This window comes from Trachypithecus francoisi, unplaced genomic scaffold (assembly GCF_009764315.1).
Source record: "Trachypithecus francoisi isolate TF-2019V2 unplaced genomic scaffold, Tfra_2.0 Lachesis_group12, whole genome shotgun sequence".
In the NCBI taxonomy this organism is placed as follows: Eukaryota; Metazoa; Chordata; class Mammalia; order Primates; family Cercopithecidae; genus Trachypithecus; species Trachypithecus francoisi.
Window position 1 is genome coordinate 37020949 of NW_022681457.1, and position 20519 is coordinate 37041467.

The 20519-nt window shown below is 38.1% G+C and overlaps 1 protein-coding gene across 2 annotated transcripts in view; it reads right to left on the minus strand.

The window, feature by feature from the left end:
* The window catches only part of SLC44A5 (solute carrier family 44 member 5), a 391705-nt gene that overhangs the window by 52012 nt on the left and 319174 nt on the right, over window positions 1–20519 (minus strand). For both annotated transcript variants that reach the window (XM_033225324.1, XM_033225325.1), the window contains one exon: window positions 550–634. In XM_033225324.1, coding sequence (XP_033081215.1) covers window positions 550–634 — 85 coding nt within the window. The remainder of the gene's footprint in view (window positions 1–549; window positions 635–20519) is intronic.

Genomic DNA, 20519 nt, shown 5'->3' on the forward strand with positions numbered 1-20519 from the left:
AGTGTTTTATTCATCCTTACTGTGTCCTTTTCATTGCTGGATGCAGATGATGGAGAGGATTTAAGGAATAGCAGAGCCACCCTTAAGTGCTTAAACCACCCTTAAGATGGAAGGAGCCTAGAGGAGAGTACCTACTGACCACAAACACCTGCCTTGTACTGTTATATGGTCAAAAAATAAATGTTATTGTGTGAAGTCACTGAAAAACTTGGATTCATTAGTTATAGTAGCTAGCTTTACTTTTCCTAATACAATGTTGATCTTGATAAAAACTCCATTTCTCTGGGCTGCAAATGTTTATAAAAGTAAGTGGTTGGACAAGACAATCAATGAGCTTCCTAAGTGATCCTAAAATGATTAATTTCTGCTCAGTTTTGATTGTATATAAACAAATATAAGCTCACACTTATGTCTTCCCATCTTCTAGAAATTCATAATTAACACCCCACCCATGCACACACACAGAGAACTCAAATGGAATATCTGAATTCTTTTATCCAAGAATGTTCAGAATGGCTGACATCACCAGTGAGGCACCTTTTGCCTTACCTGTGTGGTAGGGCACTGTAGGTTTAGCAACACGGAGGGACTGGTACAGCGTAACAGGTTAAAGTAAAACAAAATGGTCTTGTTCCTGTTAAGAAAGAAAACACAATCTTTTTAGTGACCATGGAAATGTTCCACATCATCAGACCCTGAAGACTTTTGATAAATAACCTTTAAAAATTGGCTTCATTATCTATAGACAGCTGAAATATATTCCCCCTCACCCTTAAGTACCTAACCTTTAAAATGTCTTTTTTTCTAATAGTAAAAAGTTGAAATAATCAAACTATCCATCAACAGGAGATTAGTTAAATAGATTTGTAAACCCATAAAGTAGAACATTACATTGCCATTGAAAATAATGCTAAAGAACAAATCTAATGGATGGTAAAATTTACAATACATCAATTTTAGGAAGCAGATTACTAAAGAATATTAACATATGATTTGATTTTAATTTATAAAAACAGGTATAACATGAAGAAACAAATTATTACATCTGAATGTTGGGATTATATTGCTTAGTTAATTTTTGTGCTTTTACGGATTTCCCAAAATAAATATACATTACTTCGGTAATCTGAAAAAACATATATGAATTAAATGATACTTTCTTTTTGCTGAAAATTATAGCCAGTGGCAGAGTAATGAAGCAGGTTGATATTCATTATCATTAGTTTTGAGTGGTGTATTATTCTACCATTTAGCAAGCCATGGTTCTCTTGAATCTCAATTTTCTCATCAGTAAAATGAAGATAAAACTATTCCTACCTACTTCACAGAGGTGTTGGGAGGGCCTAAGATAATGAATAGCGGACTTAAGACAAATGGTTGCCCAACTTCAGCAGGCACAAGTAAAACCTGAAGTGTTTGTTCAAAATTTTGATTCTTGACTCTTTCCCAACCCTCAAGAGTCCAAATTCTAGATATGGGACCCAGGAATTAGTATGTTTTCCCCTAAGTTCCCCAGTGGATTCAGATACAGTGTTCTGTAAACCATATCTTAAGAAACACAGCCCTAAATATTCAGGAAAAATGTTTCCTAACTCTTTGTCAACTCCCCAGTAAATTAATGTGACTACATGCATAGCACAAAATGTAACGGGCTGTTCAGCAATACTTTTCCTACCAACTCAAAATCAGTAAGTAGGATCCAAATCTAAGGATAAAGAAAGTCTTCCACAAGAGACTGGGGCTAGATCTTTTAATCACTTCTACCTGGTTCCTACTCCTCTCTACATAAGCCAATATTGTGGGGAGTGAGGTGGATCAGAGACAGTGGAGTTGGCAGGATACAACAAATGATTGCAGTTAATAGAACTTTCCCTACCATCCTCACTGAGGAGAGGACGAGTTGTTTCTTCCAAATTCCAAGTTATAGAGGGTTCTAAGAGAATCTGTCATAGAGACTGAAGGTGCAGTAAGGGGGTAGACCAACATCTCATTTTCTAATTGAACACCTCTTATGTGGCAGACCTGCTAGTCAGTCTTCCATGCCCATTTGAGCAGGGAGAAATGCGACCCAAAGAGACTACAAGAGAATTGAAAAAAAAGTCAATGAGGCAGAAAGAGGGCAGCAGTAAAACAGCCCATCATAGTAGGATATGGAATCAATAAATGGGCTTCAGCCTCCCTGGTGGTACCTCACCTGACATTAAGAGATTGTGGAGGTGAATCACCAGGGATGGAGCTAAAAGGGTCTGGAGGAGGGCAAACCAAAGCTGATCACTTATATCAAAGAACTATTCAGTGAGGACTGCCCCAGAAAACGTCCACCTGCACCCCATGAGAGAGCCAGCCCTTGGATGCCTGCCTTAGTGAGTGTTGATGGCTGGTCAGTTATGTCCTAGCCACAGTGACAAAAACAACAGCAAAGCAAGTCCACAGAAACATTCTAGTTCTTTTTTCTTTAGTAAGAAAGGGCAGTAGCTAGGAAAGTAAAACACATCATCCCTTTTCTTCTTCCACCCCTCACAGCATATTGAATAAGCTAGAACCAAAAAGGAAGAGAGGAGACCAGTAACAGCAGGCCAAGTCCTCTCTCTCACTTCAAGTTCTTTGGCAGAGTCAAACCTGAGCTTGGGGATTGGAAGAAATGAAACTGAAATCTTAAATTGGACTACACTGAACTTTTAACAACAGAAAGTGTCTGAAAACTATGTAATCTGCCCGAAATATGAAAGTGAGAAGGGAGATCTGAAGGAGCACTGTTAAAGGCAATGATATGAGAAAAATAAACCCATTCTAAGTTTGTATTCCACTAAATTCAAATGGCAGAAGAAGCTGTTATAAATTCATACACAATATGTACAAGGTTACTACTTTGAGATCTCTAAGTGTTAGCTTGGCTATTTCGCCACCCAAGCAACAACATCATCCACACAGTCTCACAGTGCATGTGATTCAAATTTGTACTTAAGCAAATGAATAAATTATACATATCATGGATCACTGGGGTCCCTTGGGAGTAGTTAAAACTGTGAATGGTAAACTAGTACGTGCCAAGAGTTCACCATTGGTAAAATTGATTTATAAACTGCAAACTGCTATATAAACTCAAGTTATTCACCAGATTATATTATCCTCAAGGGTAAGGTTTATAACTTATTCATCTTTACATCCCTACCTTGCCAGAACTTAACCTCATACTTGGCTCACTACAGACACTTATCAGATGTTTTAGAATGAATGAGATCAATTCCATAATAAGTTTTTGAAAATATTTATCTCAAAGGTTTTCAAGTAAGTCTTAGAATCGTCCTTAGTATTTCAGCACAAATCTACAGTCATTCTACCACAGCCGTTGGTATTCTCAAATTCCAGTGGACTACATTTTTTTTTTGTTTTTGGAGATGGTGTCTCACTCTTGTCCCCCAGGCTAGAGTGCGGTGGCATGATCTTGGCTCACTGCAACCTCCACCTCCAGGGTTCAAGCAATTCTCCTGCCTCAGCCTCCTGAGTAGATGGGATTACAGGCGCCTACCACCATGCCTGGCTAATTTTTGTCCTTTTAGTAGAGACGTGGTTTTGCCATGTTGGTCAAGCTAGTCTTGAACTCCTGACCTCAGATGATCTGCCTTTCTCGGCCTCCCAAAGTGCTGGGATTACAGGCATGTGCCACCACACCCGGCCTGACCTCAGATTTTTTAGGTGCAAAGTAGATGATGGTGATTGCAGCTGAGCAATTCTGTGGAAGTAATTGAGGAAGTAACTCATAATTTAACTTAAATTATATTTCCACCAAGAAATAAAATAGAAACAATAGCAAATTACTAGTTCAAGATGATGTACGAGGCATTTAAGCCTATCTCTCTTCTTTCCTGAGACTCATCGGAATAAAATAGTAAAAATATCAATAAATGAATAAACCTCAGCATACAAGCTAAGAATGTGGATGATGTGATTTACTCACAATTGTATAGGAGAGTTCAGCAATATTTGGAACATGGGATGAATACTGAAGTGTGCTGAACAACGAATGCACCATACAGGGGTACAGGGAGGGTGGGACAGAATTTGCCTGTTAGAAATCATGAAACATGCTAGACTGAGTTGAGAGTGAGAAATGTAGCCAAAGCAGAGAGATTAATTGAAAGTTTCTATACAGATTTGCAGTGCAAATCAGAACCACTGTCTGTCTCCCAGACCTCTATGCTTAGAATTCCAGCTTCCAGAAAATAGCTGATGAGCTAAAACTGAAATTGCAAAAAAAAAAAAAAAAAAAAAAAAAAACCATTCTCATAATATTTTAAGAAAGTTTATGATTTTTGTGTGGGCTGCACTGAATGCCATGCTGGGCCACACGGAGCCTGTGAGCCATGGGTTGCACAAGCTTGTTTTATGGCATTTTGAAAGCCAGTGCCTGACATCCAGCTTCCTACCAATTCATGCTGTAATGGCATATGACAGTCAACACAGCCCTGTCACCCCACATGGTGCAGAGGCCTCTTTGGTAAGATGACTGACTAACACAGCAGCAAAGCAAATCCACCCAAACCACCCAGTCCTTTTTTCTTTAGTAATGGATAATTATGTAGCATCAGGCATATATTAGGAATCAAAATATAAAAGAGAAAAACTAAACAAACAAAAATTAAATTATTAAAATAATTAAGGGCACAGGAGGGAACTTTAAAACTTCTAATATATTTAGAGAAATTTAAGCAGATTATTCACAAAATGAAAACGTGATGTTATTGTAAAAGAATAATTGGAGAACAAGAAGGGCTTACAAAGATTAAAATAGAATTGCCAAAATAAAAAAGAATCAAAAGAAGAGCTGGAAAAAATTAAGAAATTCTAAACTACAGAACAAAAAGTCAGAGATAAAAAATAAAAGGAAAAAAAGAAGAGGCACTGAGACTAATCCGGGAAATCCAAGGTATGACCAATAGTTCCAGAAAGACAACTGAAAAAATGGAAGGGATAAAAATCACAAAGAAATAACAAAAGAAAATTGTCCAGAGCTGATGAGAGTCATAGTTCTTCAGGATTAAGGGACTTACTAAGGACTCAAAGAAAGAATTAAAAAGGCCTCTATCAAATTGTGAGATTTCAGACCACTAAGAATAAAGAAATGATTTTAAGTACTCTCTAAAAGGAAAAAACTTATCATGATATATGTGAATTATACTGGCATTAGACATGTTGGATGCCAAAAATAATGAAGCAATGTCTTCACATTTCTGAAGGGAATTATTTTTCAAGCTACACTTCTACAGCTATACCATCAATCAAATATAAAAAGAGAAAAGAAAAGACGAAGAGACAAAAAAGACTCAGGAACTCAGCAAGTTTATTTCTTATGCTTTCTTTTCTTAGGAATGTAATTGAGAATATTCTCCATGAAAAAAGGAGGGTCAACAGAAAGAGAGGCAGCCTTGGGATATAGGAAACAATAAATTCACATACTTATACTAAAAATTATTATTTGTATGAAATTAAATTAACTGGGCATTCTGTGCTTTTGTTTCATAAAGCTGATAACTCTAGAAAAAGACAATTTAACAAGGTAGAGAAGCCCCAGAATTAAAGCTATGCAATAGGCCTACAATTTACCAGGTCCTGAGTAAAGGAAAAGGACAGCAGCTCTGCAAGGTAGATCTTCAGAGAAAAGGGGGACCTCTGAAAAACAGTATGATTGAGACGGCAGAAAAACACATTGTCCTAATGAAGACTATCCAAGAAAAACCTTGTGGGCAAAGAAAAAATTATGCTAGGAAGTCACTATGTTGAAGCAAACTGAAATGTGAGATGATCCTATGCTGCTAATGAAGTGTGAGATTTGGCTTTGATATCAAGGACATGGTACAAATAAGAAAGCAATGGCCTGACAGTGAATACGGTTTGCACAGTTATGACAAAGCAAAAGTTTTTAAAATCATTTTCAAATTCTGGAACCAACCTACCAATAGAACATGCCAGATTCTGTTGAAGTTCCAGAACTGAACATAAATGGTGACAAATTTGATCATGTAAAATGGTATTTGCAGAAAATGTATTTCCAGAAAGTAAAAGGTGAAAGGGAAAGAAAAGGTGAACAGAAGGGTAGGAGTGATAATATCCTCTTACATAAAGATGAGCTGAGACACTGACGAAAGTTAGTAGAACAAGAAGTAGAGGTATTGCATACTATTTGAAGTCATAAAAGTAACCACAAGGAAATCTAAAAGTAGTAATTTAACTACCAAACATGGGTGAAAGGGATCAGTAAAAAAGATAATGTATATGAGTTGGAAATCTTCATCTCCCATAGCAGTCTGTCAGTGGATATTATCTAAACTTAATAAGCATGAAATAAAATAAGCTTATTATTTAAAGTTCTGTAAAAACAAACTGCCAGAAGAACTAAAACCAGAGAGAGAAGAGATTGTCCCAGCAAAAGGAAAGTGTGGGTGAGGAGTCCTAGGATGAGAGACCATTACTTTTATTATAAACTCTTCATTGCTATTTTGTTTGTTTTCACATGCATATATTATTTTGATTCAAATTTTAAACCTTAAACCAAATTGTGTGTGGACGCTAGTAGTAAGTTCAATCAAAGAGATTTGTAAGACACCCTTGCCATTTTGTTAGAGGTCAGTGGATTGAAAACTAAGTTGCTATTGCTTCACATGGCTGCTGAATTGAATGCAAGGCTTAAATGGGAAGCACTTCAAAATGGCTGATGAGAGGCATATAGTATCCACCTTCACTACAAAGAAGAACCAAAATAGCAAGTATATAATCACACTTTGAATAGATCACCTAAGTGAGAATGCTAGAATTCAACAGCAAAGTGACAGGAAAGACCTAAGGCATAGAAGGAGAGTGAAGAGCGAAGGCATGCTCAGCCAGGATCAGCTGGGAACCTAGAGAGGCTTTCCAATGCAGGAAAAGGGTGACAGACCCCTAGTGGTCCACATTCCCAACACAAACTCCTGCAATTCTAGCCACGGGCGAGCCCCTTGACCCATTCAGGCCCTGAGACTAACATAGGAAATTGCCTGGAGACTGCATAATAGTATTGCTCCAAAGAGAAACTTCTACTGGGTCTCGCACCCCTCCCTGAGGTCTAAGAAGAAATAGCAAGATGGCTGGCAAGATGGCCCAATAGGAGCAGCTCTGGTCTGCAGCTCCCAGTGAGACAGAGATTGATGCATTGACAAACGGGATATAATTAAACTAAATAACTTTTGGACAGCAAAAGAAGCTATCATCAGAGTGAACAGGCAACCTACAGAATGGGAGAACATTTTTGTAATCTACCCATCCGACAAAGGGCTAATATCCAGAATCTACAAAGAACTTAAATACATTTACAAGAAGAAAACAACCCCATCAAAAAGTGGGCAAAGGATATGAACAGACACTTCTCAAAAGAAGAAATTTATGCAGCCAACAAACATGAAAAAAAGCTCATCATCACTTGTCATTAGAGAAATGCAAATCAAAACCACAATGAGATACCATCTCATACCAGTTAGAATGATGGTCATTAAAAAGTCAGGAAGCAACAGATGCTGGAGAGGATGTGGAGAAACAGGAACACTTTTACACTGTTGGTAGGAGTGTAAATTAGTTCAACCATTGTGGAAGGCAGTGTGGCGATTCCTCAAGGATCTAGAACTAGAAATACCATTTGACCCAGCAATCCGATTACTGGGTATATACCAAAGGATTATAAATCATTCTACTATAAAAACACATGTATATGTATGTTTATTGCAGCACTGATCACGATAGCAAAGACTTGGAACCCACTCAAATGCCCATCAATGGCAGGCTGGATAAAGAAAATGTGTCACATATATACCATGGAATACTATGCAGCCATAAAACAGGATGAGTTCATGTCCTTTGTATGGACATGGATGAAGCTGGAAACCATCATTCTCAGTAAACTACAACAAGAACAGAAAAACAAACACCGCATGCTCTCACTCATAAGTGGAAGTTGAACAATGAGCACACATGGACACAGGGAGAGGAACATCACACACCAGGGCCTGTTGGGCGGTGGGGGTTAGGTGAGGGATAGCCTTAGGAGAAACACCTAGTGTAGATGACAGGTTGATGGGCACAGCAAACCACCATGGCATGTGTATACCTATGTAACAAACCTGCATGTTCTGCAAATGTACCCCAGAACTTAAAGTATAAAAAAAAAAAAAAAAGGGAATAGCAAGGCACCATTTTCAGAGCCTGGAACATACCATACTGCATCCTGTCCTACGGCTCAACAACTCTTATATCTCCACATTCCTGGAGTCCCCACTGACATCCCCTACCTGCAGCCATGTGCTGCTGCTGGCTGCTCTCACCAAGGCCAAAGTGCAAGCCATTGGCATAGATCCCAATGCGCCCAGTGGCAGGGCCACCACACATCTAAAAGTTCCCTGAGAAAGATTATTCTGTTTGCAGCTGCCACCCAAGGCCAACTTGTGTGATTATTAAAAATTAAAATCATATCAAGTTTCTTCTTAGACCACAATAGAATACAATTAGAAATCAGTAATGAGAAGCGCTTGGGAAACTATAAATACATGGAAATTAAATAACATGCCTCTGAATGACTGTTAGGTCAAGAAAGAAATTAGGAGAAAATTTAAAAAATGTTTGAAACAAATGAAAATTAAAATACAATGTACCAAAACTGATGGAATAGAGCAAAAGCACTGCTAACAGGAAAATTTATGGCAATAAACACCTACATCATAAAAACATACAATCTAACAATCTAACAATGCACCTCAAGGAACTAGAAAAGCAAGAACAAACCAACCCAAAATTAGTAGAAGTAAATAAATAAAAATGAGAGGAGAACAAAATAGAGACTAAAAAACAGTGGAAACAATGAAACAAAGTTTTTATTGAAAAAAATAAAATTGATAAACTACTAGCTAGGCTAACCAAGAAAAAAGAGAGAAGATCCAAATAAATAAAATCAGAAATAAAAGAAGAGACATTACAACTGATACCACAGAAATGAAAAATGCTATCAGAGACTGTTATGAAAAAACTATACACGGAGGCGGAGCAAGATGGCCGAATAGGAGCAGCTCCAGTCTCCAACTCCCAGCGCGAGCGACACAGAAGACCGGTGATTTCTGCGTTTTCAACTGAGGTACTGGGGTCATCTCTCTAGGGAGTGCCGGACAATCGGTGCTGGTCAGCTGCTGCAGCCTGACCAGCGTGAGCTGAAGCAGGGCGAGGCATCGCCTCACCTGGAAGTGCAAGGGGGAAAGGAATCCCTTTTTCCTAGCCAGGGGAACTGAGACACACAACACCTGGAAAATCGGGTAACTCCCACCCCAATACTGCGCTTTAAGGAAAGAGGCACACCAGGAGAATATATCCCACACCTGGCCGGGAGGGTCCCACGCCCACGGAGCCTCCCTCACTGCTAACACAGCCGTCTGCAGCGATCTATCCGCAAGGCAGCAGCGAGGCTGGGGGAGGGGCGCCCGCCATTGCTGAGGCTTAAGTAGGTAAACAAAACCGCTGGGAAGCTCGAACTGGGTGGAGCTCACAGCAGCTCAAGGAAGCCTGCCTGTCTCTGTAGACTCTACCTCTGCGGACAGCGCACAGCTGCAGTCCATTAGGGGAAAGAGCGGGGGCGGTGCAGACGCGAACGACTCTGTCTGACAGCTTTGGGGAGAGCCGTGGATCTCCCAACGCGGAGGTTGAGATCCGAGAACGGACAGACTGCCTGCTCAGGTGGGTCCCTGACCCCTGAGTAGCCCAGCTGGGAGACATCCCCCACTAGGGGCAGTCTGACACCCCACACCTCACAGGGTGGCGTCACTCCTGAGAGGAAACTTCCAAAGAAAGAATCAGACAGGTACACTCGCTGTTCAGCAATATTCTATCTTCGGCAACCTCTGCTGCTGATACCCAGGCAAACAGGGTCTGGAGTGGACCTCAAGCAATCTCCAACAGACCAACAGACAGTCCTTCTGACTGTCAGACGGAAAACTATCAAACAGGAAGGACACCTATACCAAAACCCCATCCGTACGTCACCATCATCAAAGTCCAGAGACAGATAAAACCACAAAGATGGGGAAGAAGCAGGGCAGAAAAGCTGGAAATTCAAAAAATAAGAGCGCATCTCCCCCTGCAAAGGAGCGCAGCCCATCGCCAGCAACGGATCAAAGCTGGTCAGAGAATGACTTTGACGAGATGAGAGAAGAAGGCTTCAGTCCATCAAACCTCTCAGAGCTAAAGGAGGAATTACGTACCCAGCGCAAAGAAACTAAAAATCTTGAAAAAAAAGTGGAAGAATTGACAGCTAGATAATTAATGCAGAGAAGATCATAAACGAAATGACAGAGATGAAAACCATGACACGAGAAATACGTGACAAATGCACAAGCTTCAGTAACCGACTCGATCAACTGGAAGAAAGAGTATCAGCGATTGAGGATCAAATGAATGAAATGAAGCGAGAAGAGAAACAAAAGAAAAAAGAAGAAAAAGAAATGAACAAAGCCTGCAAGAAGTATGGGATTATGTAAAAAGACCAAATCTACGTCTGATTGGGGTGCCTGAAAGTGAGGGGGAAAATGGAACCAAGTTGGAAAACACTCTTCAGGATATCATCCAGGAGAACTTCCCCAACCTAGTAGGGCAGGCCAACATTCAAATTCAGGAAATACAGAGAACGCCACAAAGATACTCCTCCAGAAGAGCAACTCCAAGACACATAATTGCCAGATTCACCAAAGTTGAAATGAAGGAAAAAATCTTAAGGGCAGCCAGAGAGAAAGGTCGGGTTACCCACAAAGGGAAGCCCATCAGAATAACAGCAGACCTCTCGGCAGAAACTCTACAAGCCAGAAGAGAGTGGGGGCCAATATTCAACGTTCTTAAAGAAAAGAATTTTCAACCCAGAATTTCATATCCAGCCAAACTAAGCTTCATCAGTGAAGGAGAAATAAAATCCTTTACAGATAAGCAAATGCTTAGAGATTTTGTCACCACCAGGCCTGCCTTACAAGAGACCCTGAAGGAAGCCCTAAACATGGAAAGGAACAAGCGGTACCAGCCATTGCAAAAACATGCCAAAATGTAAAGACCATCGAGGCTAGGAAGAAACTGCATCAACTAACGAGCAAAATAACCAGTTAATATCATAATGACAGGATCAAATTCACACATAACAATATTAACCTTAAATGTCAATGGACTAAATGCTCCAATTAAAAGACACAGACTGGCAAACTGGATAAAGAGTCAAGACCCATCAGTCTGCTGTATTCAGGAGACCCATCTCACATGCAGAGACATACATAGGCTCAAAATAAAGGGATGGAGGAAGATCTACCAAGCAAATGGAGAACAAAAAAAAGCAGGGGTTGCAATCCTAGTCTCTGATAAAACACACTTTAAACCATCAAAGATCAAAAGAGACAAAGAAGGCCATTACATAATGGTAAAGGGATCAATTCAACAGGAAGAGCTAACTCTCCTAAATATATATGCACCCAATACAGGAGCACCCAGATTCATAAAGCAAGTCCTTAGAGACCTACAAAGAGACTTAGACTCCCATACAATAATAATGGGAGACTTCAACACTCCACTGTCAACATTAGACAGATCAACGAGACAGAAAGTTAACAAGGATATCCAGGAATTGAACTCATCTCTGCACCAAGCGGACCTAATAGACATCTATAGAACTCTCCACCCCAAATCAACAGAATATACATTCTTCTCAGCACCACATCGCACTTATTCCAAAATTGACCACATAATTGGAAGTAAAGCACTCCTCAGCAAATGTACAAGAACAGAGATTATAACAAACTGTCTCTCAGACCACAGTGCAATCAAACTAGAACTCAGGACTAAGAAACTCAATCCAAACCGCTCAACTACATGGAAACTGAACAACCTGCTCCTGAATGACTACTGGGTACATAACGAAATGAAAGCAGAAATAAAGATGTTCTTTGAAACCAATGAGAACAAAGATACAACATACCAGAATCTCTGGGACACATTTAAAGCAGTGTGTAGAGGGAAATTTATAGCACTAAATGCCCACAAGAGAAAGCAGGAGAGATCTAAAATTGACACTCTAACATCACAATTAAAAGAACTAGAGAGGCAAGAGCAAACACATTCAAAAGCTAGCAGAAGGCAAGAAATAACTAAGATCAGAGCAGAACTGAAGGAGATAGAGACACAAAAAACCCTCCAAAAAATCAATGAATCCAGGAGTTGGTTTTTTGAAAAGATCAACAAAATTGACAGACCGCTAGCTAGACTAATAAAGAAGAAAAGAGAGAGGAATCAAATAGACGCAATAAAAAATGATAAAGGGGATATCACCACCGACCCCACAGAAATACAAACAACCATCAGAGAATACTATAAATGCCTCTACGCAAATCAACTAGAAAATCTAGAAGAAATGGATAATTTCCTGGACACTTACACTCTCCCAAGACTAAACCAGGAAGAAGTTGAATCCCTGAATAGACCAATAGCAGGCTCTGAAATTGAGGCAACAATTAATAGCCTACCCACCAAAAAAAGTCCAGGACCAGATGGATTCACAGCTGAATTCTACCAGAGGTACAAGGAGGAGCTGGTACCATTCCTTCTGAAACTATTTCAATCAATAGAAAAAGAGGGAATCCTCCCTAACTCTTTTTATGAGGCCAACATCATCCTGATACCAAAGCCTGGCAGAGACACAACAAAAAGAGAGAATTTTAGACCAATATCCCTGATGAACATCGATGCAAAATCCTCAATAAAATACTGGCAAACCGGATTCAGCAGCACATCAAAAAGCTTATCCACCATGATCAAGTGGGCTTCATCCCTGGGATGCAAGGCTGGTTCAACATTCGCAAATCAATAAACGTAATCCAGCATATAAACAGAACCAAAGACAAGAACCACATGATTATCTCAATAGATGCAGAAAAGGCTTTTGACAAAATTCAACAGCCCTTTATGCTAAAAACGCTCAATAAATTTGGTATTGATGGAACGTACCTCAAAATAGTAAGAGCTATTTATGACAAACCCACAGCTAATATCATACTGAATGGGCAAAAACTGGAAAAATTCCCTTTGAAAACTGGCACAAGACAGGGATGCCCTCTCTCACCACTCCTATTCAACATAGTGTTGGAAGTTCTGGCTAGGGCAATCAGGCAAGAGAAAGAAATCAAGGGTATCCAGTTAGGAAAAGAAGAAGTCAAATTGTCCCTGTTTGCAGATGACATGATTGTATATTTAGAAAACCCCATTGTCTCAGCCCAAAATCTGCTTAAGCTGATAAGCAACTTCAGCAAAGTCTCAGGATACAAAATTAATGTGCAAAAATCACAAGCATTCTTATACACCAGTAACAGACAAGCAGAGAGCCAAATCAGGAATCAACTTCCATTCACAATTGCTTCAAAGAGAATCAAATACCTAGGAATCCAGCTTACAAGGGATGTCAAGGACCTCTTCAAGGAGAACTACAAACCACTGCTCAGTGAAATCAAAGAGGACACAAACAAATGGAAGAACATACCATGCTCATGGATAGGAAGAATCAATATCGTGAAAATGGCCATACTGCCCAAGGTGATTTATAGATTCAATGCCATCCCCATCAAGCTACCAATGACTTTCTTCACAGAATTGGAAAAAACGGCTTTAAAGTTCATATGGAACCAAAAAAGAGCCCGCATTGCCAAGACAATCCTAAGTCAAAAGGACAAAGCTGGAGGCGTCACGCTACCTGACTTCAAACTATACTACAAGGCTACAGTAACCAAAACAGCATGGTACTGGTACCACAACAGAGATATAGACCAATGGAACAGAACAGAGTCCTCAGAAATAATACCACACATCTACAGCCATCTGATCTTTGACAAACCTGAGAGAAACAAGAAATGGGGAAAGGATTCCCTATTTAATAAATGGTGCTGGGAAAATTGGCTAGCCATAAGTAGAAAGCTGAAACTGGATCCTTTCCTTACCCCTTATACAAAGATTAATTCAAGATGGATTAGAGACTTAAATGTTAGACCTAATACCATAAAAACCCTAGAAGAAAATCTAGGTAGTACCATTCAGGACCTAGGCATGGGCAAGGACTTCATGTCTAAAACACCAAAAGCAACGGCAGCAAAAGCAAAAATTGACACATGGGATCTAATTAAACTAAAGAGCTTTTGCACAGCTAAAGAAACTACCATCAGAGTGAACAGGCAACCTACAGAATGGGAAAAAATTTTTGCAACCTACTCATCTGACAAAGGGCTAATATCCAGAATCTACCAAGAACTCAAACAAATATACAAGAAAAAAACAAACAACCCCATCAAAAAGTGGGGAAAGGATATGAACAGACATTTCTCAAAAGAAGACATCCATACAGCCAACAGACACATGAAAAAATGCTCATCATCACTGGCCATCAGAGAAATGCAAATCAAAACCACAATGAGATACCATCTCACACCAGTTAGAATGGCAATCATTAAGAAGTCAGGAAACAACAGGTGTTGGAGAGGATGTGGAGAAATAGGAACACTTTTACACTGTTGGTGGGATTGTAAACTAGTTCAACCATTATGGAAAACAGTATGGCGATTCCTCAAGGATCTAGAACTAGATGTACCATATGACCCAGCCATCCCACTACTGGGTATATACCCAAGGAGTATAAATTACTCTACTACAAAGACACATGCACACGTATGTTTATTGCGGCACTATTCACAATAGCAAAGACTTGGAATCAACCCAAATGTCCATCTGTGACAGACTGGATTAAGAAAATGTGGCACATATACACCATGGAATACTATGCAGCCATAAAAAGGATGAGTTTGCGTCCTTTGTAGGGACATGGATGCAGCTGGAAACCATCATTCTTAGCAAACTATCACAAGAAGAGAAACCAAACACCGCATGTTCTCACTCATAGGTGGGAACTGAACAATGAGATCACTTGGACTCGGGAAGGGGAACATCACACACTGGGGCCTATCATGGGGAGGGGGGAGGAGGGAGGGATTGCATTGGGGAGTTATACATGATATAAACGTCATGCACATGTACCCTAGAACTTAAAGTATAATAAAAAAAAAAAAAAAAAAAAAAAAAAAAAAAAGAAAAGTCCTTCACAAAAAAAAAAAAAAAAGAAAAAAAAAAGAAAAACTATACACAAACCAACTAGAAAAATGGATAAATTCATGGACACATACAACCTACCAAGGTTGAATCAAGAAATAGAAAAACCAAACAGACCAATAACAAGTAATGAGATTGGATCAAGGATACAAATTTTCCAAACAAAGAAAAGTTCAGGACCAAATGGTTTCACTGCTGAATTCTACCAAACTTACAGAGAAGAATGAAAACCACTTCTCTTCAAACTACTCCAGAAAACTGGAGAGGAGAGAATTCTTTTTAAGTCATTCTATGAGGCCAGCATTACTCTGATACCAAAGTCAGACAAGGACATAAAAACAAACAAACAAACAAAGAAACACACACAGGGATATCAGAGCAATATCCCTGATAAACATAGATGCAAAAATTCTCAACAGAATACTAGCAAACTGAAAGCTTATGTGACTGGGGCAGGGGCTGGGGAGTGAAGAGAAGCTGATTAATGGGTTAATGGTTAATGGGTACAAACATACAATTAGATAGAAGGAATACATTTTAATGTTCCATAGCATGGAAAGATGACTATAGGTAGCAACAATGTATTGTATATTTCAAAGTAGTTAGGAGACAGAACTTGAAATGTTCTTAACACATGGAAATGATAAATACTTGGGTGACGAATACACTAAATACCCTGACTTGAACATTACACATTTTATGCATGTAACAAAATATCACACGAACCCCATAGAAAGGTACAAATATTACATATCAATTTTAAAAAATCTTACATAGAAGAGCATTGTCCCCTTAATCTTTTGTTTTCTTATCTTAACCTCATGGGGCCAGGTATTTCAGTCTTGGTAATGGGGCTGCATCAATGTTCAAAGTAATTTTAGCACAACCTTTACAAGCTGAAGTTTTTGTAGTAGCCAGTAGGTGGCATCAAAAATCAATCAAGTTCTTGCTTTTTTGTGTGTGGAAATCTCAAAGAAAAGGTCTGTACCTAAGTGTCATGAACAACTTTCCCAGAGCTCAAGAGGCAGAGAAAGTTACACACAACAACAAAGCACTCCGTTTTCCTTTGAAATCGCTGTTTCATCTCTTTTGACACTTAAAAAACCCCTGGTGTTTCTCCTAGAGTCTTTTTGGTTAGATAAAGCACAAAAGGCCAAAAGCTACATCTCAAATATCACACCACCTCTAAACATGGACTTTGGGCTCAGTTATTAAGGAATGTCTTCTAGAGTTGGGAATCAAAGGATTGCTTAAATACATCATGACAATTGTTAAAGTCTAACAAGTAAGTTACCCTATTTTAGAGCTGCCTAAATTTCTTACACATCCTAACATAGATGCATTTCATTTTGGCATAGAAATACACACACACACACACACACACACACACACACATTTATTTGTGGTGTTTTAGAACATGTAATGATACTTTTAATGATGCTATGTTTAAGATTTTTAGGTCTGTGTTAAACAAGTAAAATGGAAAGGCAAGTTCACTGCAACTGTGTGTAGCCTAAACAGCACAAGATTTAGGGTTAGAATGTGCTACCTTTGCTATTTAATAGACAGTTGAAACTTAACAAGTATTTTAACCTTTCTGAATTTTAGTTTTCTAAATTTCCAAATGATAGTAATAATAGTCAGACTCACTTAGTGTTGTTGAGGACCTGATCAGATCTTTAAGCTGACCTCAACTTTGGGAGCAAATCATTCTTATCTGTGTTATCCCTTTTTTCTCATTCATTTAACAATGAATTTACTGAGCACATATTGTAATGCCAGACAATGCTGTAGGTTCTGAAGATACTACAGTAAAAAAGGCAGAGAATGGCCCTGATCTCAAAGAACTTTGGGCCCAGCCCGGGAAGATAAACAAAGCTAACCAATTAATAACCAAGATAAATTCAGGCAGTGATAAGTATCTAAGAGAGTAAATCAAGATCTTGTGCCAGAGACTAGGAAAAGGAAGGGTGAAGGTGAGTGTGGCTGCTTCAGATGAGATTGTCAGCACTATACTTTAGACTTAAGATAGCACACTGCACCGAACACAATAGATTGAATCCATAGCTTTCTTGACTTTATCTCTGAAGACCAAGAGATTCTTGAAGAAGAAATCTGTGTCTTATTTGCTCTAGTATATTGCATAGTGACTGGCCCATTGGAGGACCTCAACAATATGAAAGTGCTTTATAAATAGAAGGCCAATGCATGCTTCTCCTACATGACTGTTCTCTCGTTTAATTTTTGCTTCATTACCAGGAAATTAAGACTGAGGTAGGTTGTGTTCCATGCCCATGGATCAATGCTATAAGGAGGTAAAGTCGGAATTTGACTCCAGGGTACATATTCTTTTGAGAAAATATTCATTTTTTTTTTTAATTTTAAAGGGGCTTTAATTAGGAAGATAATCTATTGTCTCAGCATATTTATTTCTCTTTTAAATGCTTTAATTTTGGAAAATTGGGGGAATATAAAACTAATACACATTTTTGATAGTAACTTGCAATGCATATAAACATACAAGAAAATAAAAATACTCATAATTATCTGTCATAATTCTATGATATCTGCCATTATTTTTATTTTTATTTTTTCAAACTCAGACAAGGTCTGGCTCTGTTGTCCAGGCTGGAGTGCAGTGGTGCAATCTCAGCTCACTGTAACCTCCATCTCCTGAGCTCAAGCCATCCTCCCATCTCAGCCTCCCGAGTAGCTGGGACTACAGGAACTCCATCATCCTCAGCTAATTTTTTTTAAATTTTAATTTTAATTTTTTTTTTTTTGGTAGAGACAGGCTTTCACCATTTTTCCCAGGCTGGTCTTGAACTTCTGGGCTCAAGTGATTGGTTCGCCTCAGCTTCCCAAAGTGCTAGGATTACAGGCATAAGCCACCCTAGCTGCCTAATTTTTAAATGAAAAAATGCTTAATATTTTTCTGCATACATGCTTATTGTGAACCACTGAAACAGTTCAAGAAGGTATAAGGAAGCAGCAAGAATGTTCTTTTAAAAATGTAAAATGGATTGGGTCACTCTTGCTGAACACCTTTCTATGTCCTTCTCTGCACTGATAAATAATCCAAATAGTTTATCAGAGTCCATAGGACACAGAAAATATGACTTCCACCTGTTTCTCAGACATCTGCTCATTCCACCACCCTCTTTATTGGCTATATTTCAGCCTCCTGGCTTCCTTCTAGTCCTAGTCCTGGAGTATCAAAAGGTCACTCATGCCTCAGGACGTTTGCACTTAATTGCCTCTGGTTTCGAGTGCCCTTCCCAGGGTTTTTGAAAGGCTGGTGTCTTCCTGTTCTTCACATCTTAGTTCAGAAGTCACCTCCTCATGAAAGTGCTTCCCTAACCCCATAACCACAAAGTAACTACCTCCCATTGCACACCAATCATTCTCCATTAGGCAATCCGCTTTGTTTTTTTTTCTTCATAACATTGATCACTATTTGAAGCTATCTTGTTATTTACATTTTTATTGAGAATCTCCCTTGAACTTAAATGTAGGCTTCATGAGCACAGGTAGCTTGTTCATTGTTTTTACTATAACCTCAGCCTTTAGAAAACTGTCTAGGATATAATAGGGGCTCAGAAATATGAGAATAAAAATAAAAATATAATCTCATAATTGAAAATAATTACTGTAAGCATATGTATATCCACTCAGACTTTTTTCTTGCATATGTTTTCATATATGTGAATATAAAGTACACAAGTGTACAAACATACCCACAAAATGAAATTATACTACACATGCCATTTTAATAACTTGATTTCTTGAATTAACAATATACCACAGGCACATTTCCTTGCCAATAAATATATCTCTACCCAATAATTAATGATTACATGGTATTTTATAATTGACTATACCATAATTCATTTAATCAATCTCCTATTGAGAGACATTTAGGTTATTTCATTTTATTATTATTATTACATAGTGCCTGGAACATTAGGAAATCTATGCAAATTTCCACTAGATGAGTTTCTAGGACGAAAACTGCTGAATCAAAAAGAATATATATGTCCAGTAAATATTTTATAAAATCTGTTAAATATCATATTACACTAGTGCCAGTAGAAAATGAGGCGATTTTTTCTTCTCACTCTGGCCAACACCAGAAATTTTAATCTTTTTAAATTCACTTGACAAGCTATAAGACAAAAGTAATATTTTAATTAATTTGCATCTCTTTTTTTAACTGTACTTGAACTATATTTTTATCATTATTGGCCATTATATGATTTCCTATTTATGACTTTTACCTACTTTCACACTGGATGATCATTTTTTTTCTTTTTTGATTTTGAAGAATAGCTCATATAAAAAAGGTGTTGATACATTTGGTCAGATACATATGTTGAAAACATTTGTTTTTCCTAGATTTCCATTTATCTTTTAACTTTGTTTCCAATGAGTTAAGGTGTATTTATGTGTTGGAATTCTTCAAAATTTCTGTTTTCTGGTTTTGGTGTTATGTTTAGAAAAGGTCTCTTAACCCCATAATCTATAAATATACCCTTGCATTTTCTTCTGTTACTTTTATATTTTATATGCAAAAATCATCAATGCTTTAGTATTTATTTTGGTGTAAGATATAAGATAAATATCCAATTTTATTTTATTTTTATGAATAGTATTTCAGTTAATTCAATACCATTTATTTAATAATTCATCTTTCTGCTACTGACTTGAAATCCATCTTTATCATATTCAAAATTCATATTTTTAATAGGATTTATTTCTTTCTGGCTTTATGATAGTTACACAGTTATAATAATATTGCTATTATGATGTAGTTACTCCAATATTTTTCCTTGATACCATTTGATATGGTTTGGCTGTATCCCCACCTAAATCTCACTTGAATTATAGCTACCATGATTCCCACATGTTGTGGGAGGGAACCGGTGGGAGATAGTTGAATCATGCGATTGGTTTCCCCCATGCAGTTCTCCTGTTAGTGAATAAGTCTCACGAGATCTGATGGTTCCATAAGCAGAATTACTTGGTTCTCATTCTCTCTTGTCTGCCACCATGTAAGACGTGCCTTTTGCCTTCTGCCATGATTGTGAGGCCTCCCCAACCATGTGGAACTGTAAGTCCATTAAGCCCCCTTTTCTTTATATATTATCCAGTCTCAGGTATGCCTTTATCAGCAGTGTGAAAATGGACTAATACACCATTTTATACAATAAAACCTATGCTTTAAAATTTGTAATATTGACTAGAATCTTACATTTTTGTAAATATTTTACTTACTACTGAAAGTCCAAATATAATTTAGAGCAATTTATTAAAATTTTAAATTAATACACATTTAT